At 42.4% G+C, this 24,176-nt stretch overlaps 1 protein-coding gene across 3 annotated transcripts in view; it reads left to right on the forward strand.

The window, feature by feature from the left end:
- Positions 1-24,176, forward strand: part of EPB41L4A (erythrocyte membrane protein band 4.1 like 4A) — a 218,207-nt gene that overhangs the window by 168,222 nt on the left and 25,809 nt on the right. For all 3 annotated transcript variants that reach the window (XR_008555830.1, XM_008144480.3, XM_028149759.2), the window contains exons 13-17: positions 12,809-12,899; positions 15,343-15,426; positions 16,438-16,551; positions 22,973-23,020; positions 23,962-24,039. Coding sequence is in view for 2 of the 3 variants with exons in the window: in XM_008144480.3 (XP_008142702.1) it covers positions 12,809-12,899; positions 15,343-15,426; positions 16,438-16,551; positions 22,973-23,020; positions 23,962-24,039 (415 nt within the window). In the remaining variant the exon portion in view is untranslated. The remainder of the gene's footprint in view (positions 1-12,808; positions 12,900-15,342; positions 15,427-16,437; positions 16,552-22,972; positions 23,021-23,961; positions 24,040-24,176) is intronic.

Consider the following 24,176-nt stretch of genomic DNA (forward strand, 5'->3'; position numbering starts at 1 on the left):
AGGGATGAGAGGGTGAAATGCTGTGAGGGATTGGCCTGCGGGTCATTAGGTCACTGTAGCCCTAAGGCCTCTGTCCCCTTCCCCACCCTGTAGACAGCCCCTCCTTCCCTGTCCGTTCATCCTTTCACACTGTGTAAGCTTTAGAGCAGCCCCCTATTCCTGGGACTCATTCATGGGTAGCTGAGCAGGAAAGAAACAATAGCTTTCTCCTTTTTAATTTTGACAATTAAAAAAGTAGAAAGAAGATTTCAAGACCTAGAAAAAGTTTCTTTATTAGATTGTACTGTATTTGGTGAACAAGGAGTTATGGTTTAAATAGAAGATAGATTTCTTTTAACTGTAATAAGTCTAGCTGTTAATTTGCATAGATTGCATTCTGCTGTTATTCTCTCTAAAATAAAATTTTAGAACTACAGTTTCAGGAGTTATTGGAATACATTCTCACCTCTCATTTAACATTTATGTATAATAAAAAGCCAATTGTGCTAGAAAGGAGACTTTTGCATTTTGTTAGTTTATATAATTAATTTCTAGTGCATGACTTGTAACTCTAGAGGACATTCTTTTCTTTCTTCTGAAGTGAAAGAAACTCCCTCAGACTTGATGACTGCTCTCCTTAACCTGCCGCTCAGTTCTCTGCAAATTAAAAAACCCTTTGTTTCACCTCTCAACCAGGAATGCCCTGGTATTGTGTTTAGAATCCGCCAAGGTTAGACCTTGGCACCACTATGAGGAAGTACATTCCAGAACCCAGAGCCCTGCGCCCAGCCGAGGAGTTCAGCACCAGGGCAGGCGGCCAGAGAATTCTTGCAAATCTAAATGGCTGCTGCTGCTGCTGCTTCTTCTTCTTCTTTATAAATTCTTTATTAAAAAAGAGGATATGGTAGCCTTAGAGCATCGTCCCTATACGCCAAGGTTGCGAGTTCAATCTCCAGTCAGGGCACATACAACAAGCAATCAATGTATGCATAAATAAGTGGAACAACAAATTGATCCTCCCAACTCTCACTCCCACCCTCAAAGCAATCAATAAAATTAGCTCTGGCCATTGTGGCTCAGTTGGTTGAGCATAGTCCCATGCACCAAAAGTTCACCAGTTCCATTCCATTCAGGGCACATGCCTGGTTTGCAGGCTCAATCCCTAGTAGGGGGCATGCAGGAGGCAGCCAATCCATGTTTCTTTCTCTCCCTTGTTCCAGGATATAGGGCACAGGCATTTGTACAAACGCCGGTACCACTCACACACGGAGACATCAACCCCTTTAGCAGTCATTGCCTTCTCACAGGGGTGGAAGTCCAGGCAGTTCTGCCAACAGTTCCTGGTCTTGTTCTGGTTGGGGAAGCAGCTGTCAAAAGGAGCAGTCCGGTGGTTCTTGATTTTGATCTTGATGTCTTCTGCCATGTTGCTGATTCCTAAAGACGCCCCTGAAGGCGCTCGCAGCTCAATGTGACCCTCAGCGAAGAGACTGCTCCATCTCTAAATGGCTTTTTAGGAGTTTGGGGGAAAGCCTGAGGTGAGATGAGATGGCAAGAAAGAAAGTGCATCTTTGTACAGCCCTTTCTCCGACAAGGTCTGGGCAACTCATGTGGGTTCTTGTCAGAGGAGAGTCTCTGCTATAAGTGAGCAGTTAGGACATAATATTTGGCTATAGTTCATAATTAGGTGTAAGAAAAGTAATGGGTGAAGCTGTTTGCCATGGATAAGCAATGATATGCTTATGTGATGCAGCATTTTAAGTTCTTAACCCTTTGCACTCGCTTGCTTTTTCTCGATTCCTGCTACCAATGCTAACCGTGTCGAGTCACACTCGACATCCGAGTGCAAAAGGTTAAAATATCACACCGGTGAATAGTTGTCTTCAGACAACGGAAAAGCAAAGTCGGGAGACATTTTGGCATTCTCACTTGGAATATGTGGCAGGTGCTGAAACACAATGCCTGAGGGGTCGTGAGAATGACTCCCGATGAGGATGGTTGGTGCTGGTCTGCAAGCAGACAGCTCTGCTCAGGCCAAGCCCACTCTTTCTGTGCAGGCCATGGACCTGGTGTCCTCAGACCTTCCAGCGTTTTAAGGGAAGCAAGGATTTGGGTATTTATGTAAACTGACCAGAATTTTAAGTATGGGCAGTGAACTTCCTTTTAAAGAAAGTCTCTTTATGCTAAACTGAACGTTCCTGAGGGCCAGATGTGGCTTGAGGACTGCCTCTGCAGTGCGAACGCTGTTCCACGTGCCCTGGGGGTCACTGTGGGTTCTCACACATGCTCTGCCAGCATTTCTAAATCCGATTCAACACTGCATGGCTCCCCAGCATGAGCACTTTGTGGTTAGTAGGTCAGTTGCCCAACTCCAGGGGATGATGGTGCCACACAGCTCTGGACCCTGTAGGCAATGATTCACATGTAGGTAGCTGACCCTCTGGGTGACCTGGGGTGGGTGCAGCCAAAAGCAGGAGAGATAGAAATGCTTTGATGTAGTGAAGTTTTACTTGATGTAGTGTAAGCTCTGGGCTGCTGAGAAATGATAATGTCAAGAAAGTAATAATCATATTGAGCACCACTTCTGATTGGTACCTTGTGGTATGTTTGATGTCAGCAGAAGCTCACCTTGGCTCGTGGCAATTAGAAATATATTTTTAAACATGTTTTTAAGGCAGACAAAAGGCAAGCTATGTGGGAAGAGACTGGCATGTCAGATCAATACAGTGTGCTCTGGTGAGCTACCTGTGATAAATCCCGGTTCAGCCTAGAGTCCATGTCCTAACTGTGGATTACGAAGTCACTTAACCAGCCTAAGTCTCCATTTTTACATCTGTCAAATGAGGATATGATCCCTGCTCACGGTAGATGTCATGAGAATAGTGTCTGAAATGGGCAGAGTATGGTGCTGACCACATGCAGAGGCTTGGGACACTTTAGTTTCCTTCTCCTCAACCAATAGGAAGCCAGCCTTCTTTTACACACTGTAGGCCAGTCTCTGAGTCCACCTGTCAGTCTTGGAATTATATTATCATCAACCTCACATACAAAGGATAATACAATATATGGAGGCGATATGACCTTTAGAGAGCTGTGGGTGGAGAGAGTCATTCAAGTACAGAGAATGGGGCCTAACAAGGAAAATGAGTACCCCTGCTTCATTTTCGGAGATTCAGTGTAAGCAAGATATGAGGGAAGTGAGCGGTCAGAGTACCCTCTGTATCTACGCTCTGCTGGCAGATCTCTGAGCCCCAAGGGCAGCTGCTGGCAGGTGATTTTAGCAGCCCAGAGGGTGACTACTTCTCAGGGTAGCCTTTAGTCCACCGTTTTCTCTGATTTCCACCCATCACCCACTCCCTCACTCCGCCATGCTCATGCTCACTTCTCTTTAGTCCCATGGGGCTAGCCTGTGGCTGTGAAGGGGAAACAACCAACTCCTCACAGGGCGTTCATAATAACGATGCGATTGCGTGATAGTTTAAAGCTCACAGAGTTAGTCATTCCTTCTTCCAGGTGAGGTGGTTTGCCCTGTCGGAAGTAATTAGCTGCTGGGTCTGCATTTTTCGTGTGAAGCAGACAATGGAAACAGAAGACAAAGGCAGAGCAGAGCTGAAAGGGCTTGGAGAGGGGAAGCAGAGTTGTTGAATGCAGGAGTCAACAGAAGCTAGGGCTCCAGGTCAGGGATTTCACAAGTTAAATCCTAACCTCACTTCTCCAGCATGAGCAGACCTGTGGCTGCTTGTTGCCACAAAGATGGCAAACTACCCAAACATTTGAATTTGTGTCAGTCTGACTCTACGGTCCCACAATGTCTGCCCTGCAAGGCCAGGTCCCCTGAGGAGCTCCGCAGGGGGAAGAATGTTGATAACTAACAGTTACTGAGCATCACTGCGTGCCTGGCGCTGCGCTGGGCACCCCACAGATAGTATCCCACTCACTTCTGTGGAAGATGCCGTGCCTCTCAATGTGCAGGTGAAAAGACAAGAGGCTGGCACTTGTCCAGGGCCCCAGAGCTGGAATTTGAACTTAGATCAATCAGAGTGCACAATGTCAACCAGAAGAAATACCGTGATAAATCTGTATGTGTGATAGGGAATGATTTTCAGTATAGAGTATAAGCAAGGAACAAAAAGTGTAGCAGCATGTAATACACTCCCGTTATATAAGAAGACAAAAGTCTGAGATGGGAGGGTATGCATAGGTATATAATCTACTGAGATGTGCAAATCTGTGATTCTACTTTCTCTTCACCCTGACTGTAAGGATTCCAGCTGAGGAGTCTCAGATTGCCTCTGGGCGGATTATATAAGCCTTTGCATGTGGCATAGTGCGAGGAAAACAATAGTGGTACCTGATTTGAGTAGACATAATTTTGGAAAGCTTTTATTATTTTGCTTTTTTTTTAAAAAAAATCATTACTTCAGAAGTCTTATAGACTTGTAAAAAATATCTTCCCAGATTACAAAATGCATTTTTGTCATTGGAAATATACAATATTTTTGCATACAAAAGTAAAGCAGGTTCTTTAAAACTCAAGTTCAAGTGACACTCTTATTGACACATTGAATGAAATTAACTGTGACAACCAGATGCATCTGGGTTTTTTCCTCTTTGGTTAAATTCATAGTCATTAGTGCTGTCTTGCTGGGAACGGATAAAAAGAGGCCTTTCAGGTTGGTTTTGTGGGTCTATGTCTGTGCCTTTGACTTCTGTGCCACAATAACTGTAGAACCTGGTGAGTTTGAGTAACTTTCGGAATTGGCTCCACCCTGCCTTTGTGTGCCTTGATTTTACTAACCATTTAGGCAAATTTCCCTGCCTTCTCACCTCTCTTTCTTCTTTATAGACAGGGGTTTGAAGGTTTGCCCATCACCTGTTGCAGCTTCTCTTTTGAGATAGATCTCTGAGGCAGATGGCATCTGAGGATTCCACACCTTTGTTTTACTGTCATATTCAGGATTCATGGTGGTAATTCCTCTGCCAGCATTTCCTTCAGACATTGAGAAATTTGGGATTAATTTTTGTGGTTCTGCCTTCCTCACTTATTGGTATCATTGTGAAAACTCGAGTTCCTGGGGTTCAGGGTTGGTAGGTGTAGGGAGAGGAGGTGAAACAAGGAAGAGAGGAGGGAATTACTTTCATTGTGGAGTAGGTACCCTGGGTTGGCACTTTGAACAATGCACTATGCTGATCTTGGGACCAGGGGTCCTATAGAGGTGACAGGACAGCCCTCTGTAACAGTGGCCTTGCCTCCTCCCTCCTCTCCTGGCATGAGAGTTTAGAACAAATGAGGAGAACACCCAGAGAAGCTGGAATTGGAGCCCAGAGGATGAGCCCCTCAGTTGGGGAGAGCTGTGCCTTTTAGGGATGCTATTACAAGAATACTTCTTGCTGTTGTAAGAAGCTGGTTTGCAAAGAATAGACTTACTGCAACAAATACTAAAGGACCATGCAGCACTGAGAGGAGGATGTGGGAGAAGACCCAGGTAGCTATGCCTTCTAGTCAGATCCTACTGTGTCTTTAAGAGGAATCCCTAAGTTAAGCTGCTTCCCTTGCACCTAAACAGTGAATCCTTTTGGGAAGCCCATGAGGAAGGTAGATGGTATTCTCATTTCACTCCTAAGGAAACTGAAGCTCGGAAACATTAAATACTTACTCAAGGTTACACAGCTAGTAAGAACAGCATCAGGGTTCAAACCCAGGTCTTCAGAAGAAACATGTTTGGAAAGCAAATGGAAGATAAAAAGGTGAAAGGCTGCCCTAGCCGGTTTGGCTCTGTGGATAGAGTGTCAGCCTGTGGACTGAAGGGTCCCAGGTTCGATTCCACTCAAGGGCACATGCCCGGGTTGTGGGCTTGATCCCCAGTAGGGGGTCATGCAGGAGGCAGCCAACCAATGATTCTCTCTCATCATTGATATTTCTATCTCTCTCTCCCTTCCTCTCTGAAATCAATAAAAATATATATATTTTTAAAAAAAAGGTGAAAGGCCTAGAATTATTTGAAAATACCCATCCTCTGGTTTTCTCATTATTGTGAGATTTGTTTACGCTGCTAGATCTGCTTGTTTCTGCAGGTATGCTTGAGCAGACAGCTCGTTCTGCTCATTTACGGAAGAGCAACGCTATTAATTGCAAGGAGCCTTAGGTGCAGCACAGCAGGTGTATGTTTGTTCAAGGATGCTTTCCTTCGTCGACACTCTTCTCTTCTGCCTTAAAGAGGATGTTTATTTTCATCCTGAAAAAGACTTATTAATTGTGGCAACTCTGGTTAGATTTTCCTCTAAGAAGTTAATGTTTCCACTCTTCCTAGGAGTGTGTAGCATTCCATGCATAGCTACCGAAATTAGAAAAGCAAGCAAGGCTGAAGACCTATTGTATATTCGAGTAAACTATCATAGTTTTAGTGAGTTGCCAGGAGAGTCACTTTTTCTCCCCCTTTCCTTCTCATTCAACAAAAATTTATTGAACGCCTCTTTCGCTTAAGACCTGTGACATTGTGATTTATAATAAGAAATCTGTGTTTGGTCTTAATCCCAGTACCTGACACAAAGCTACTAAAACCCTTGGAATTTCCTTGATAAGAGCTGTGAAGGTGAAAGGAGTGACTTTTGTTATTCATGACAAAATCCTTTTAACCACAAAGGAGGTTATGTTGACAGGTGACTTTTGGAAAGCCTGAAGGATGGGAGTGGCTGCCAGGGAACGAACTGTGTGATCTGGGAGGGGGAACTTTCAGTGCCACCCATGATTTCCAGGAAGCAGGGAGGGGCAGGAGGCTGAATCAAGTACCTGGGGATTTAATCAACTTCTGTACTGAAGCCTCCATAAAACCCGAAAGGACAGGGCTCTGGGGGGTGGTGAGCACGTGGCGATGCAGGAAGAGTGGTGCCCTCAGAGCTGAAGCTGTGCCCCGTCCTGTGGACCTTGCCCTGTGCATCTCTTCCGTCCGACTGTTCCTCAGTGATATCCTGTAATAAACCAGCCATCTAGGAAGTAAACTGTCTTCCTGCGTTCTGTGAGCTGCTCTAGCAAATTAATCGAACTTGGGGAGGGGGACAGGGGAACTTCTGACTTATAGCCAGTTGGCCAGAAGCATAGATAACGCCCTGGACTTTCCATCGGTGTCTGAAGTGGGGACAGTCTTGTGGAGGGTTTGGGGGAGTGCAAAGAGTACTACAAGGATAGGGTATGAGCGTTTACTCAACTCTCTTCCTTCACACTGAGTCCTCATATCACAGGAAGAAAAACTCGGTGTCCAACTGATTTGCCATACCTCCTGATCCCAGCCAACCGTTCAAATGGGTATTGTCCTCGGGCCTAAGAGGGCTGGAAGGAAAGATGCATGTTCCTCTGCTGTTATCACATCTGGCATCCCCTCCAGCATACACAGGTGTAGACAGGCTACAAGTTTTTCAGATAGTAGAACCCTTTCATTCTACTCTGAGGGTCTTAAGGGAGTGAGCAGATGCCTTCCCAGCCTCAGAAGTGCCTTCTTGTTTTTGAACCTGGCATTCTGACCCCCAGGGGAGGATGTCTGTGACCACCTGTCCCCCAGTGTGTGCCTCTGCAGCGCAGGTGGAGGGGCAGAGGACCAAGTGCCTTTGTTTTCACCTGACTTACACTCCCAAGTTGATCATTTTGGTCATGAGGAAAGCAGAGGGATCCAGAGGAGTGCTGGGTCAGGGAAGAAGAAACTGGAAGCAGACCAACCAGGGGAGGGTTGTTCATGCATAGACAGATTTTCCCAGCATCTTTCTCATCCACACCCATTCTTTATAATCTACCCTCCAGCTTTTTAGCAGAATGCCTTGTTTGATCTTGTACTTGACATGTAGCAAAACCAGTGTCTTAAAGGTCTGTGTACTTGTGGTAAAGAGGTAACCGTGCTGAAATACCACCCTTGAGATTTTGAATGCAGAAACTCTAAAGCGAAGCAGGGGGTCTGGCTCTCTTTAAGATGAGTGGGCCGATGTCAGGCATTTGAACTTTAAAGAAAGATGTTGGATTCAGAAACACCTCTATTTTTCAAATTGTGTGTTTGGAAGTTCAATTTGGTTTACCTAAATTAATAAGTGTTCTGCCAAGTATAAACCCTTTTCATGATGATAGGAAATATATATATATTATATATATATATGTGTGTGTGTGTGTGTGTGTGTGTAAGCTTGATCATTTTACTTTTGATCATAATTTGTGGTGTTAGAAAAATATTTGTTTAAATTTGCTAATTTGATGTACCATATGCCATTTTTTTCTATAATACTCAGTCTAAAGTCAGTTGAAACCAAGGCGAAGTGACTTTGTACTGTCAGTGTGAGAAATAGAGCTAAAATATATTTCCATTTATTAGCTCATTCTTAATTCATGAATATCAGATTTCTTCTGAGAAGTTGTACTGGGTTAGATAACATCAAATCAGATTGGCTTAACTGAAACATAACCATCTGTTTTATTGGGAATCGCTGTAATTGTCCTGGCTGTTTGTTATTTGTTTCAAGCATCAGATATAGAGGGTTTGGTTTTTTTTTTGTTTTGTTTGTTTGTTTTCTTCTTACGTTTAAAGAAGAGAAGATATGTGATTAAGTAAGATAAAATTTACAAATGTATCATATTACAGAGTTCTTAAAACGAAATTATTTATAATCTTGCTTTCCTTATTGGCTACTTGTTCTTTTCCCCATGTAACAAAATAAGGCATTCTTACTTGCAAATATAAATTTATTTAATTTAAATGTCACATATTTATCCTCCATGTCCACTTTGTAAATTAAAATCAGTGGCAGCATTTAGATAACATCAAAGATTTAATTTAGGTTGACAGGTGTCAAATTGGGCTATACATTTTGTGAGACTTATAACTATATAAATGCAAAGTGGTTTTATAATTGAAAATCCATGTATATTCATCACTAAATCTTGACATCACAGAGATGACTTTTGAGAACTGCCCCCAGACCAAGCAGCTAATAGACCCTGGGAGAGTTGATCTGTTCCTGACAGCTCCTCTTCCTGACCCGAAGGCCAGGGTCAAATGTGAGCAGGGCCAAACCGCACAAAAGCCTGGGCGTGGTCCGACGCACACGGGCTGGAAGCATTTGCATTTAGGGTGTAAAAAAATGAACAAACGAGACCATGGAACATTGGACACTGGCGTTGCAGTGTCTTCGCAACTGTAGGGAATTGTGTGGGCCCCTATTAAGCTGTGGTGATAACAGTCCAGACACAGAAATTATCACAGTTCATGAGCTAGATTTGCCTCCTTAATTAACTATAAAAGTCCCCTGATAAACGTATTCTCCCCAAGGTGAGCAGCCTCTTGAAATGAAGTCCTTTGTGTTTTTAATGTGAACAATATATAAAATGAATCGGATGCTCCTGACTAATTCTAAATAGCCTTGCTACAGTTACTATTTAATTTTATCTAAAATAAAATACAGATTTTCTAAGGAGCCTTGATAATCGTATGTCAATAACTGATCTTTGTGATAGACCATCTGTGACTGTCATTCACAAGAGCAGTGCGCTACAGCACAAGGCCGCACTGAAAGCTCCGAGAAGTAGCCCATCCTGCAGGGTGGGGCACATGTCTTCTTGTCCTGCGTGTCTTCTTGTCCTGCATTTCCCATGCTACCACCTTCAGGTTTTTGGGTTTTTTTCCTCATCTTTTGACACTTTTTAAACATAACATACTTATCCTGAAATTTTTCCTTCTAGTGTAAAAAATAGCAGAAACAGAAAAAAACCCTTTACAATAATGGACCTTCGTTGAAAACCTACTACTGTGCTGTCAGTCATGGGGAGAGGGCACAGTGGTGTGTCCTTCATTTTATTGAGACTTTGAGGCCTTATAAAATACATAAGTCTGCCCTAACCGGTTTGGCTCAGTGGATAGAGCGTCGGCCTGCGGACTGGAGGGTCCCAGGTTCGATTCCAGGTCAAGGGCATGTACCTGGGTCGCGGGCACATCCCCAGTAGGAGGGTGTGCAGGAGGCAGCTGATCGATGTTTCTCTCTCATCGATGTTTCTAACTCTCTATCCCTCTCCCTTCCTCTCTGTAAAAATCAATAAAAAAACCCCACATAAGTCATGGGGTTGTAACATACACCATGGTGACCATAGTTACCAATACTGTATTGCATATTTGAAAGTTGTTAAGAGAGCAGATCTTAAAAGTTCTCATCACAAGAAAAAAAATTGAAGTTATGTGTGGTGACGGATGTTAACCAGACGTGATCATTTCACAGTGTATACAAATATGGAAACCTTATGCTGTGAACATAATGTTATATGTGAACTGTACCTCAGTGAAAAGGTTTTGAGGCCTTATTAACTTTTATTAAAAATTTAAAAAGTAATAATTTTATTGTGCCTGTTGTACATATTTTATGAAGTGAATACATAATGCTTTCTGCTTCTAGATATTTTAGATAGAAACGGACACTTTATCTAAAAGAAGGAGTTGCCCCAAAGGGAGTGGTTTGTGTAGTGTAGGAAAATTGCCTCATTGTTGTATTTCTGGAGGTGGGGAGTGGTTAAGTAGCCATTCACTTTATAATAGTTTATTAAACTGTTCATAGATGTGTGATACATTCTTTTCAGTGGTCAGTTATAATTTACAGTGAAAAAGGAATGGGGAAAAAGATTGCCTCAGCCTCAAAATATCTCCTGGAATAGCCTAAATTCCATTGTTATTAGTTATTTTACTTACTACGCGGCTTCTCCTTTTCCTCTTTGAAATGTAACTAGTCTGTGGCCAATAATGCATGAAGACATGAGCCCTTTAGTGTTTAGGGCTTGTCAGATCACGTCTTCTCTGTAGCCCAAGAATCTGAGCTAATGTGGAAGGGATGGTTCTGGAGGTGGTATGATGAGGGGAGAAAATGTTGGCAATGGATGTCAGCAAAATGGAAAGTCAGTGAACTTAAACAATGCATAACCTATATTTCCCACCCTTTCATATTCCAGTAACCAACACATAACCTAGCCTTACTGAATTGCTTAGCTCTCTTTTTAAATGGTAGTATGGGGGAAATCTCACTAATTTAACTTAATTAAGAAGACGATTAAAATATAGTGTTAAGAGTATAGTTATTACTTTTAAATGCACCTTTAGTAATGTAAGTATTACCTAATTAAGGCTTTTAAAGAACCCTATACCCATGAATAGAAAAGAATAATTTTTAGTTTGCATCTGACTATTATATGAATGGATACTTCATAAGTGCTCCCAGTAAGTTATTGCTTAAAAATAGCGTTCCCTCTGTAAATCTGTTTTCCTCGTAAGGCTTTTAAAACCCAGGGTTGTCCATTTCACAGAGTTGTAGAGTAGGGGAATACGAATAAACAGATTTGTTATTAGTAGTCCACTGTTTTCAATATAAAAGAGCCATGCCTTAGGTTGTATTACTGACAATAGCTTACCTCGTTTATGCTGTGCATGTGAGAATTATGACTGTTGTGTGAGTAAAATAGTCCTGACAGTCGAATAGTTTATTTTGAAGAAGCCTACTGCTTGTGAGTGTCTGAGAGAGCCTGTGTGTGTCACACACTCCCTCCAGAAATTATTTTGGAAAACCATCCATCTGGTGTTTTATCTGAAAAATTATGATTTGGATATTGTGAATAACCAAGTATTGGTTTCTTTAAGAAAAATATATGCACACATTTAGTTTGAATTTTTCTCTATTTAAAAATATTCCTCAGTTGTTTGTCTACCTGTTTATTAATTTTTGGAAGATTTGGATGGGAGAGGTGAAAGTGGTTATGCTACCTTAGATTACATGAATAAAGAGATGTGAAGTGCTTGGAATAGCACGTAGTACATGCTCAATAAATATTAGCCCTTATTAGCATTACAAATTCATCTCATGGCTCGAAAACCACTTGTGGCTGGTGGTGATGACACTTACTATCGAACTGTGGTTGTCCCCCTACAAGATGCCTCTCTGAGGTGGACACACCTGTATGGCGCAGAGTTTCCTGAGCAAGGACTCGGGCACCCCTTCCCTGGTTTCCCCTGCACCACCCCAGTGAGGTGCATGTCACTGCAGGCTTATCAGCCTCTGTTCTGAGAATGGGATCCAGACTTCCTAATGGGCTTAGCCCTTTCACTTAGCTCCATTTGAATCCTGATTTCCATCACATCTGCTGGGGGCTCCCTCTGCTGGTCCACCTCGCATATATGCAAATTCGTGGAGTAGCAGCTTTTACAAAGTTAGTTTTAGGCTTCTAGGGACATTTGCACAAACATATTTGAAAACATTTTTGTGTGTGAGTGTGTGTGAGCGAGTGATACAGATCACATCAATATTACTCTTTTTTTTTGCCATTTGTATAATGAGTTGGGATATTTTCATATTTTCAGTTTAAAAATGTGTTGTTTGCTTTGTTTTAGAATGGGAGCTATCATGGCATGCCAACAAATGTAACTTCTTTACAATGTAGTCATCAATTTTTACTTTATATATTTCAAGGTATAGCATTGAGGATCTTAGAATCTTATTTTTAACAGTCGAAAGCAAAGACTTTCTCATGATGTAGGGAGTTAACTCTTTAGGTGGCAAAAGGTCCCATTTTAGAATGGTGTCAGAGCCTAGACCCCATAGGACGTGGTTATGTTGAGGATTGAGGATTGGTTTTATTTTGCATCCAGAAAATAGCACCTCAGATTTATTGTTTGGCTCATTATTTATTTGGAATTGTAATTTATCAGTACAGTGTGCCATGACAGCCCTAAAATTGCATTTTAAAGTTACTCTTTTGCTTCTTTGTGTTTTCCTGATCACTTTGTCCTCCTCCCTCCCGTCTTTTCTTCTCCTTCTTTGCTCCTAGGATCAAACAGCATAAACCGGGTAACTGCAAACACGGAAAATGGAGAAAATGAAGGAACAACTAAAATTATTGCACCTTCACCAATAAAAAGGTCAGTCAATTAACCGAAGGAACGTAACACTGTATATTGTCACGAAGATGAATTTTCCTGAGAGCAAGGTGACGAATCTCTTCACTTTGGTAATACAGTAGTACTGTCGATCAAAATAGTCTGGGGCCAAAGAATATTTTAAAATGCCAGCGAATTATGCCACATCAGGACCTGCCTGCCTCGTTTGAAGGAAACACCCTGCTGTCACAGCATGCTGCTCTCAGAGGGAATCGGGGTTGGCGTTCTCGGCAGCAGAGTGAAAAGTCCATGTGATTTTTTAAATGGCGTGATGTGATGGACTAACTCAGACGGACCTGTGAAATAAAGTGGATGATATTCATGTTTAATGTACTGTGTTCATTACGGCGGTGCACTGAGCTGTGGCCCCGGGAAGCGGGCTTATAGCATTTAGAGGCGCGGGGCTTCAGAAGGCAGTGATTGCATATGTATGAAGAGTGGTCATGGCCCTCGCGTCCATTTTCCCAGCAGCATTTCCCAGTGGAAAAACCTTGTCTTGCTATGTTACATGGACTGTTCCCCTGAAAGATCAGCCTTGTTCTCTAACACACAATTTCAGTGTCCTTTTTTCCTATCTCCAGTGATGTTCAGGGGACAGCGTTTTAGACGTACACTGAGCAGCGTTCAGCCCCTCGCTTTCTCTTTGGAGACAGCTGCCCACACATCTTGGAGAGGTCCAAGCTGTCAGAAACGCGTGACCTGGAAAGACTTCTGAGGTCACCTGCTCCGTCTTTGTTAGTAAATATAGGGGGTCTTCATTCAGCTGGATTGTGACTGCTTGGAGAAATACTGTTTATAATTTCTCAGCAAAATAATTCCAAGATAGGAGGATTCTCAGAGTTGCACTGTTTTTCCCAGGGTTTTGATTTCATTTCCGTTTGTTCAGTTTCAGAACGCTCCCTACAGATTCTCGCTTTGGAATGACAAGTTCTTTGCCCTTGCAGACAGTTTAGTTTACTGTGCTTCCCTTAATCAGCCTCACAGCTGTGGACAGAGGCAGCTTAATCTGTATGTGCAGGGTGTGCTGTGGGAAGTCTAACAGAAGATCAGTAATCTTCCATGAAATTCAGATCCCAAGCTTTTTAGAATGTATAGAAGCAGTTCAGTCCCCTTTGTAATTGCATTCCTGCCAAAGGCTGATACCTAAAGGGCTGCCAGGATTTTCCCACTCAAGCTTTAGATGAGAAGTAGCTTAGGGAGTGAATGTAGTTAATTCACCACCCAGGAGGTCATTGTTCTTTAACTTCCGCCTTCTCTCCCAATTCCCCCTTCATCTCGCTACTCCCTTTCTCAATCTCCCTTGTCTCATCTCGCCTTTTCTCCTGACTTATTAAACACGCGTGTATTCCACTGTTGTATTAAACATCTAGCATATTTATTACTTTGCCTCATTTCAAAGGGAAGCTTTTACTTTGGAAATTTGATCTTCCAAAGGTTTTTAACCTTTCCCAAAAGAACACATTCTTCATATATAAAACCTACTTACTACCTACTAATACTATGAGTGATGTGCTTTCGTCAAATATATTTTTAGATTTATAGTCCTGCGTGGTTATAATATCCTAGGGTGCAAGTTTATTTTCACTTTTTGAAATGACCTTGTCAGTTTTCTCTCCCTCCTTTCTCTTGGCTGTTATAAAGAACCCTGCTATGACCATGTTTGAAGACAGTATGTAGAGGATTCCTCAGAGAGCCAGGGTTAAAGTGCATGAGTTCAGTAGCTGTCTCTCTTTTGGAAGCTGAGACTCCCGGGAAGTGAGAGGAGGCACTGCCCCCTCCCCCACCGGTGATGGTGACGAAGGCTTCTAAGAAGTCCCTTCCTGGTGTCTCCCCTGTGTTTCTAAAACAATTTGTTGGGATGGAATAACAACTCAGATATATTTACATTCTTAGGGCAGAAAGATGATACTCGGTCAGGAAATAGCATTGAAAGTCATTCTGATTTGGAAGGATGATGCCAAGGAAGGCGGAAGCTGAGGGCAGGGAAAGGTCAGTGGGGGCAGCCTGAACCTGCTCAGAGCCGACTGCCCTGCACAGATTCAGACCCACACCCAGAGCCAGGGGTCTCTGACCACCTCTGAAGGGAGGGAGCCAGCCACACCAGCCTGGATGCCCGTGCTCCCTGTCCTACAGGTGGACTCCCTTGAAAGTTTCTTAACAATGGATGGCCTGGCCCCTGTTCGCTTAAAGCAGTGAAACCCGAAAGAAAAAGAGGGGGAAAGACGCAAAAGTACTTGCTGCAGACACGTATTTTTTTAGGCAGCCACTTCCTATTCTTTTTGGAATGAGTCATGGGCATAAATAAACACACATTTTTAAACACTCTTTAAATAATTTTACTGAAGAAATAGTATGTGAGTTAACTTCCTTTTATTTTCTAGTTAATTTGTTTTTCATACTTCTTCTTTTTATTTTTAAATTAAAGCTTTAAGAAAGCAAAGAATGAAAATAGCCCTGATATCCAAAGAAGCAAACCTCATGCGCCGTGGGAAGAAAATGGCCCCCAGAGGTAAGGGGATCTTTGTTTTTCTCAAGGAGGACAGTAGGAAAGGGGTCAGCAGTTGCCTCTATCAAATAATAGAACCCACCTGCTTTGTGGCGGGTCAGGACTAGCTCTGGACCAGGCAGTCAGATTCCTACATCAGCGTGACCAGGAACTTCTGAAACAGAGATCAACAGGATGTGTCCCAACGTGGAACTCTCTCCTGGAAAGACGGAGAGGAAACTAGTGTCTATTAAGAAACTCGTTGGAAGGTCATCATGACGGTTTAGAGTGAGATGATGTATTTTGGAAAGCTCTAAATGAAATGTATTAATGATACTTCCTCCAATTTCATAGTTCTTGTAAAAACTTGAGTTGAAAACTGTAGCTGATGAATAGTGATTCTAGAAGACCTTCATTCCTAAAGATATATATTTAGTTTCTTTTGTTCATAACTATCAAAGCAGTGAACATTGCTTTGCATTATAACTTCCTAGACCCATCGTGACAGTGGGTTTGGGTGTGACCACTCAGGGGTTCAAATCCTAATTCTGCACTTTCCAGCTACGTTACTTGGGCTACTGAAGGAAACATTCTGTATTTCTCTTATTTTTTTGGTAAATGGGCCCAATAATTGTACTTCAGTGCTTAGGGTTAATATGACTATTCGCTAAGATAATGAGTACAAAGTTTTGAGCTCGGTCAGCGCCTGGCAGGTGGTAGGCTCATCATAAATGCAATTCATTGTTGTAATTATTTCTGTCCTTTGTGTCTGTTCATTTCTCACTGTTGGAGGCCACCAGGAAAAATCCATTCCTGAAAAATAATGACCTATACTATTTGTTTTACCAGATTTTACCCCTCTTTTCTTTCAATATATCTTGTCAGCAAGAAGATCATTTGCTCATGATCTAGTATTCCCTTGCAAGTACCAACTGTGCGGTCATGACCACCCCCTAGGACCACTGGGGTCTGGGGTTAGGGTGTTTGCTCCTCCAGGGCCTCCAGGGATTATCGACCACTCCTCTCTCACCCTAGTGGACTCTACAACTCTCCCCATGACCGCACGAAGTCCCCAAAGTTTCCCTGCGCACGCCGCCGGAACCCCTCCTGTGGGAGCGACAACGATTCTGTGCAGCCAACAAGGAGAAGGTAGGCTGAGCACAGCCCCTGATTTAATTTTTGGTCCCAGTCCCGTTTTTATCACAGGTTATTCTCATGATATCAAGACTGTCTCCCCAAGACAGCAGAAAGCCTATATTTTCTGAGATAAATAAAATAGGCCAGGGTCCTGGAGCATTTCTCTTAAACAGCCAGAGTTCCAGAGCATGATTTCGAAAATATTAACAGGAACTAGCTTTCTGAATTGTACTTAAGACTGATAAGTTAAAAAATACATGTATGATATACTTTAATAATACATATTACATAGTATGTGTAATAAATTATGTAACATGTTATGTCAGTGACACATATTAGTACATAAAAGACATTAAATGTTTCGGCCTGAGAAGACAACATTACGTTATAGATTAATCGCAACTGAGGCTGTGTCCTCTGCTCTCAGGCTGATGTTGTTGTATAAATGTGAGTAAAACTCCTTTCAAAGCGCAGAGAAAATGCATTGTGTTGCCCAGCAGGTTAGACTGTTTGGGTGGTTATATGTACATGTGTGTACTATTTAATTTTTTATAAACGTCCATATCTAGACGTGTGGGACTCTTTTTGCAAAGCAGGATGGGCAGTGGGGCAGGCCCAAGAGAGGAAGACCTAAGAAATGACTCACCGGGGAAATCCACTTCATTCCTATGTGATGGGGCTGTGTTTTGCCCTGGGTCTGAGTGACTTTTATAATAATGAGAAATTCAGGTCACGGTCTCAGATAACCATCAACATTCCTTTTATATACATGGTGGGTCTGGAAAGCAGAGGCCCTTCTGTCTTCTCAGCCCTGTTTATACTTACCTGTTGGTCCATCCCTGTCTCATTCCTTCTACTTCTGCCAGTTTTCCAGACTGTATTTATTCCCCAGCTTTCTCCAACCAGGTCCAACTTCACTGAAATCCTTTGATGGTTAAGCTGAGAAAGGTCTATATCACTCCCACCTAGTAGGGCTGAAAAGGAGGAGAGAAATCATGACCATTAGATAGAATAATGGAATAATAGTTGGCATTCATCATGTTCTAAGTCCTGAGCAGTTTGCTTGCTGTATATTAGCTCATTTTATCTTTATAATAACTATTCAGAAATGGGCATTTGTATCATTCAGTCATGAGGCATTTTTAGCAGAGAGGGATTAACGCAGGGAATTTTGGTGCACAAATATGAGTAGGATTAAAGGAATGAAAAGGCAGAGACATGGTACAGCTCTTGAGGTCTGGATGCTGTCCTGTCCCTGGGCTGGAGGAATAAAAGGAGACAAGGGGGTGTTACCCAGAGATGCAGAGCTGCTTCTGCCTTTGAGCTGGCTCCCAGGAGCCTGTGCTGGCTGCTGGCATTGCTGGCTGCCACTGTCGGAGGTGCCACCACCGTAGCTGATGCTGTGGAACCCCACTTCTCAGGAGTGCATGAGTGGGTGCCACAGGTACTGCCAGAAGCACGATTGCCTCTCCTTTTCCCCTGCCTTCAAATCTCACCTGAGTGTCTCTAAGTGGAACCCTGCTGGCAAAGGAGTCCAGGAAAATGCAATTGTCAGCCGTCTAGTGTTGGCACTACAGGGAAGATTATAGATGGGTTGGGATGGGGCTGAGTACCAGTGGACAGGACCTGGCCCAGCATTGTCATCTCACTTCTACAGAGAAGAAAACTGGCTCTGGGAGATGGCAGGAACTGTCCGTTGTAACACATCTGGGATTTGGATCCAGGGCTGTACATCTGGAAAAGGCCAGGATAATGGACCATCATTTCAGTAAGGCAGGAGGAAAGATTTTCTGCCTTTCTTCCCTACCAAGGATTGGTTCAATTCAGACAGCTAAAAAACGTGGCAACACCCCTGGGAAATACTTTTAAAATGCATTTATGTATATATACGTGCTGAGGGATGTGGGTGGTGGGTTTCACGGAATATATTAAGAATTTGGCATCATCTGATTATTGTTAGATAAGTTTTTACAGTTTTTCATTCCTAATTATTAGTGTACTTTGACATTTCGTACATAAAAGAATTGCACATGTTGAGCAAATGGCCATTTTGATTTTAATATATTCAAAAATGAACTTACCGAGTTTTGCTAAAATGCACCAAACTTTACATTTCTTTTCAAACTAAATGCTTGAAATAGTTGGGAGCATATACATTCTCAAATCCAGACTAATGACTCTGTGCTGAGATACATTTTCTGTTGGCTTCCAGTGAAACACAGAGAAGCAATTGTGGTGTGTGGTTACAGGGCCCTTTCATAGGCACCATCCGTGCGAAAGACCATTGGGATTCGGTCTGAGCACCATAAAGCCTTCTGTCTGGTTCTGTGTCACCTAAAAGATCTCTTATTCAGCATGTTGTGTTTGGAGGAGACCAGCTATTGCTTCGTGTCAGCATGACTGAGCCAAAGCTCATTCTTCGTTGTTTTTTTCACTATAAATGCCCTTTAAATGTCCCTGCCCTTATTAGTCTTGTTTTATCTTCACATATATTTACCTTGCCCCTGGGCACAAATCCCTACAGACATGGATTAACTCTGACATTTAAAACCGAGATTTGTCATCAGCATGGAAGAATCTCAAGGACTTAAATTTAATAATAGGAAATTCTCTTTTGTAATGGATACCAGGATAACATGTTTTGCAGAAGATATCACAATTTCACATTTTGCCAGTCATTTGTCATTAGATGAGTACAGCTGTCAAATTCTGGCAGAGTCTAGAACATTGGTCTCAGCCTTTTTGGGTGAAAGAACTCTGAGAATCTGATGAAATGTTGGATTCATTCCCTAGGGGGAAAGACTGTATTATTGAATACACATACAAACTTCTTTATAATTGTCAAGGTTCATGGAGACCCTAATGCCTGTGTGTTTAAACATTCCTATTTTAGAAAAAGAAACCCAGAATGCTTTCTGACAGTACAATTTATTTTTACCCCCATTCATCTTTATACTCAAAAATGTCTAGAGTACCTGCTTTATGCTAGGCACTGTATTAAACAGCATTAAAGAAAGCCTCTGACCTTTTGGAGTTTATCGTTTGTTTAGGGAAGAAACATACAAATTACAAATACATGTGCAGTTATGACTGTTATATGTTCTTCAGGGGGGGAGTTATGCTTCGGGAAATTTAACAACTTTTTAATTGAAAAATGCATATAGAAAAGTACACGTGTTCTAAGAATAGCTGCTTGATAAGCATTTGCCATCCAAACACATGTGTAACCAGCACTATTGGGGAGGTTCTGCCGCGTTGTTGAGTTTAAGAGGTTGGAAGGGTTCCTGAGGCTGGATGCTGGAGCTGGGATCAGATAAAAGCAAACAAAGAGGAAGAGGGGCTGGTATGTGCTGAGGCCTTGGGAGAGAAGGGAGAGGGGAGCATTCATGAAAAGAATAAAAGCCAGTGTTGCTCAAGCATTGAGGGTGAACAGAAAAGTGCTAGAAATGAGCCTGGAGAGAAAGGTGGGGCCACACCTCGTCAGACACCTGAGCTTTGTTGAGGATTTTGGTCATTAGACCAGTAGTTTTCAGAAAGGATGATAACAAGATCATATTTGTGTTGTGTAGAGGTGGCCCTTACTGTTCTGTGGGAAAGAGGTGGGAGGGAATAGCTGTGGAAACAGAGAGGCCATATGAGTCCTGGCCAAAGAGAATGGGAGCATGAGCCAGCCTGGTGATGTGGAGACAAGAAAGTTGGTGGTTTCGAACCCCACCCAGAGGCAGAATCAGTAGTGCTGGCAGGATCAGCATGAGGGTGAAGGAGCGAAAGATGTCAAGAATGAAGACCAGGCTTGTGCAGTTTCATGGATTAAAGTGTGATGCACTGAAATAACCACCAGGACATTGCATGCTGAAAGGGACAACTTTTTGGGTTTGGGTATGTGGAATTTGCGGTTCCTTTGAGAAGTCCAGGTGCAGGATTCACATGGATTGTTGGATGTAAGTCAGGAGTTGGGTTAGTTGTCTTGACTAAAATATAAATTTCTTAAAAATGTTAATTGAAATATGAAATACGGAGGAGGCTGTCTAGATAGATAGTATAGATAGGATGCAGAGGCCAAGCCAATGACAGACCTGTGAGGAACTCCAACATTTATTTGGCGTAGTTGAAGAGGAGTATTAACTTGGTAAAAGACACATAGAACTTGTGGCCACAGAAAAAATCAAGAGAGTGAAAGTCTGCTTACTAAATGGTTCCCTTCTCTCTTCACTCCCAGAATGCTAGAAGCCAGGCTTGTGTCTTCCAGGCATGAGATTATAGAATCTCACTGTAAGAAAGGACAGATACGAGAGAAAAGATCTGCAGATAGAAACTTCCCAAGGATTTTCCAAGGAAATGGTTGAGACTACCCACATTACTTTGTTCCACATGATCGTGAAGCCATCGGTTAGCCTGCTCTCCACCCAGAGGTTTAGTGCACAATGCCTGAGAGAGTCATTATCACCTAGCATTTGAGGATAATTTCTGTTTGGAAAGACAGAGACTGAAACAATTAGGAGTTGGGGTGGGGGGAGGGCGGGGCGGGGGGGGGGGGGCGGGCAGGGGCACCCGTAGGAAATAGAATCAATATAAGAAACAAAGTTTTTTATGAAAGTGTAATTGTTATCTTTGGAAAATGAAAACTTTGATATCAAGAGGAAAGAGTGCATAAGAGTTCTTAGACTTTAATGTGACAGACTTTTTAAAATAATCAATAGAAGGTTTAGAAGATAAAGTTAAGGAAATCTTCCCCAGAGTACCAGAGTAGAGCAAAAACAAAGCATAGATATGTAAATAAAGATAAAAAACTATCCAACCTGGATATCAAACATTTGACTAATGAAGTTTCTAGGGCAAAACCTTAAGAAATTCAGAAGAGGAAAGTATTAAAGAAATAGTACAAGAAAGTATTTCAGAACTGAATTATCTTACTTTATGGAGGACCTGCTGAGCATTTGATAATAATAGATTGAAAAATTAGATCCATACCAAGTTCCATTATCATAAAATTTTAAAACATTATAGATTTAGAGAGAATTTTTAACACTTGGGAGTAGGGGAGGAATATGGAAGAGAAAAGAAAAGTCCATGCATAAATGGTGACAAATAAGAATTCTGGTCTTGGGCTGCTTAACAGCAATATCAGAAAAAAGAGAATGAAGCATCACCTTCAAAATGCTGAAGGAAGATTATTTTCAATTTAGGGTTTTTTGCACTGTGATCAGGGCAGATATAGCTCTTGAATGCTTTGCAGAAACCGAGAGCACTTAGCTCAGAGAATGGTGGTACCATTGCTGGGCCATGTTGTGGATCCACTTGAGGTTTATGAACATGGATTTGTAGTGTAACTAATATGCTCTTTTGTGTAACGCTCCCCAGCACTGTTCAGCCAGCTGTTGTGGTGTGGTCCAGAGAACCTGGATAGTTGGCTGTGGTCTTGCCAAAAAGACTGAACAGAAAACAGAAAGTTGGAGGAAGTTTTCAGTATTGGCATGCATGTTATTGAGATGATAGAAATCTAAGCTGAGTCAGGGGGAGAATGAAGGAGTGAAGAGCTGATGGATAGTCACACAGTCAATAGGCAAATAATCCTACTGAGGTCAAAGAAAGGTAGAATGGAAGTAGTTGAATGAGCAGTAATAACAGTTAACATTCATTGAGTGCACACATTGGGCTAGATCCTACTCTGTACACTTTAAATGTATTAATTCATTTTATCCTAATAACAACCCTTTGTGGGAAGTTTTGTTAAAAGGGAGGCACGAAGTAGAGAAATAATTTAAATCAAAATTCATCAGTGAAGGAGATGGGATTCATATTCAGGTTGTCTGGCTCCAGAGTCCTCACATTTTAACCAGGATACCCCATTGAAGCTGTTTGAAAGTAAATAGAAGTGGTTAGGGCGGGAGGGTGGGGTGGGGGGGGGGGGGGAGGAGAGGAAGGGAGGGTGCGGAGGGGATTGTGGTCTGAGAGCAGTGATTAGAGGTGGTTACAGAGGATAAAGTCCAAGTGTGACCAGGATGTGGGTGCTGAGTTATTGTGAAGAGATTATTAGAGAAAAGGTCAAGGGGACTTGGAAGCCAGGGTGTTGGGAAGGGCATCCAGGAGAGAGCTGATGTCAGATGATGGCAGAATTTGGCTTGGTGGATTGCAGACCTTGAAACTTCAGACTAACTGCATCACTGGATGAATGGAATTTAACAGACATGTTGTGCAGACATTTTTATTTGCAGACTATTTACAGCCCCCACTAGGTTGCTGGTTTCTGAAGCCAATGGGTAGCCAATTTCTGGGACCTATTGTAGGGATGGACATATATGTGTGAGTCAAATGTTTGATAATGAGTGAATATGTAGCATATACATTAAGCGAAGTGAAACTCACTTTGATGTGCTTTCCTTAGTCAATTGATAAATTTCTATTTAATGTCTCCATTTATTTGTTTCCATAGGAAAGCCCATAACAGTGGTGAAGACTCAGATCTAAAGCAAAGGAGGAGGTAAACAAACAAACAAACAACAACAACAACAAAAATGAAATGGGAAGGAGGGTCCGGGAGAGGGAGGAAGGATCAGCAGATTAGCAGAGCTCAGAACTGAGGCCAGAGGGGGGACTTCCTTGTTTGTTTTATTAGTGGCTGCTGTAAGAGTGCTGTAAATGTGTTCTTTAACGTTAAGTGGGTGTCAGCTGGTTCTCGGTCTTCCATTCTGTAGCACCCTTAGCAATGTCTCTTGTTTCTGCTCCTCAGAGGAGCTGTCTCTCAGAGGAGCTGTCTCAGTTATCTGCTGCGACGTTAAAACCATTCCAAAACTTGGTGTATTTAAAGCAACAACAGTCACCGATACCTCTTTTATAATTCTGTTGAGTGAACAGGAAGTTTTTCTAGTTAGCTTTGCTAGTCTCAGATGAAGCTGCAGTTGGATGGTGGCTGAGGTTGGGTTATTTCGGTCTGGTGCCTGGCAGAATCGGGGGGCGGGGGCCTGGGGCCTCTCTCCAGGGTCTCTGGTGGCTGGGAGGAATTAGGAGCTACCAGCCCTGGATCTGTCTGCGTTTCCCTTCCTCCTCATTCTGTTGGTAAAATCAGCCCCAGGACGAGCACCAATTCAAGGGGAGAGGAAATAAACTCTACCTCTCTCGATGAAGGGTGGAGGTTTGGTTTAGCACAGGGGCTTATAGCTTTATGTCAGATTTCTGTTGCAAGTGCTTGGTTTTTTGGTCCTTTCTGGGAGCATAGTGACATTCGCCTTAATCTAGTCACACTTCTTTAGACTCATTCAGATGTCTGACTGAATTGAGACACTGACCGTGGGAGGGATGCTACTTACGTTTGGGTTAGTAATTTTATTACGGAATTAATTCCAAAGAACCAACAGGAACCTTTCTAAAATTTTCCATTTGTCTTAAATGTGGGTTTTTCACTTGCTCTTATTTTGTCTTCAGGTCCCGCTCACGTTGTAACACAAGCAGTGGTAGTGAATCAGAAAATTCTAATAGAGAACACCGGAAAAAGAGAAACAGGTAATGCTGGAATATTATAGCTAACTGGAACTGCAAAAGCAGAGGCTGCTGTTGGTGGTAAAAGCTGGGTGTCCTATGCATTTTTAAGCCGACTGTCTCCCCTGTGTTTAAGAAGCAATCTGGCACTATTTTGAAGC

The sequence above is a fragment of the Eptesicus fuscus genome, chromosome 4 (assembly GCF_027574615.1).
Source record: "Eptesicus fuscus isolate TK198812 chromosome 4, DD_ASM_mEF_20220401, whole genome shotgun sequence".
NCBI lineage: Eukaryota > Metazoa > Chordata > Mammalia > Chiroptera > Vespertilionidae > Eptesicus > Eptesicus fuscus.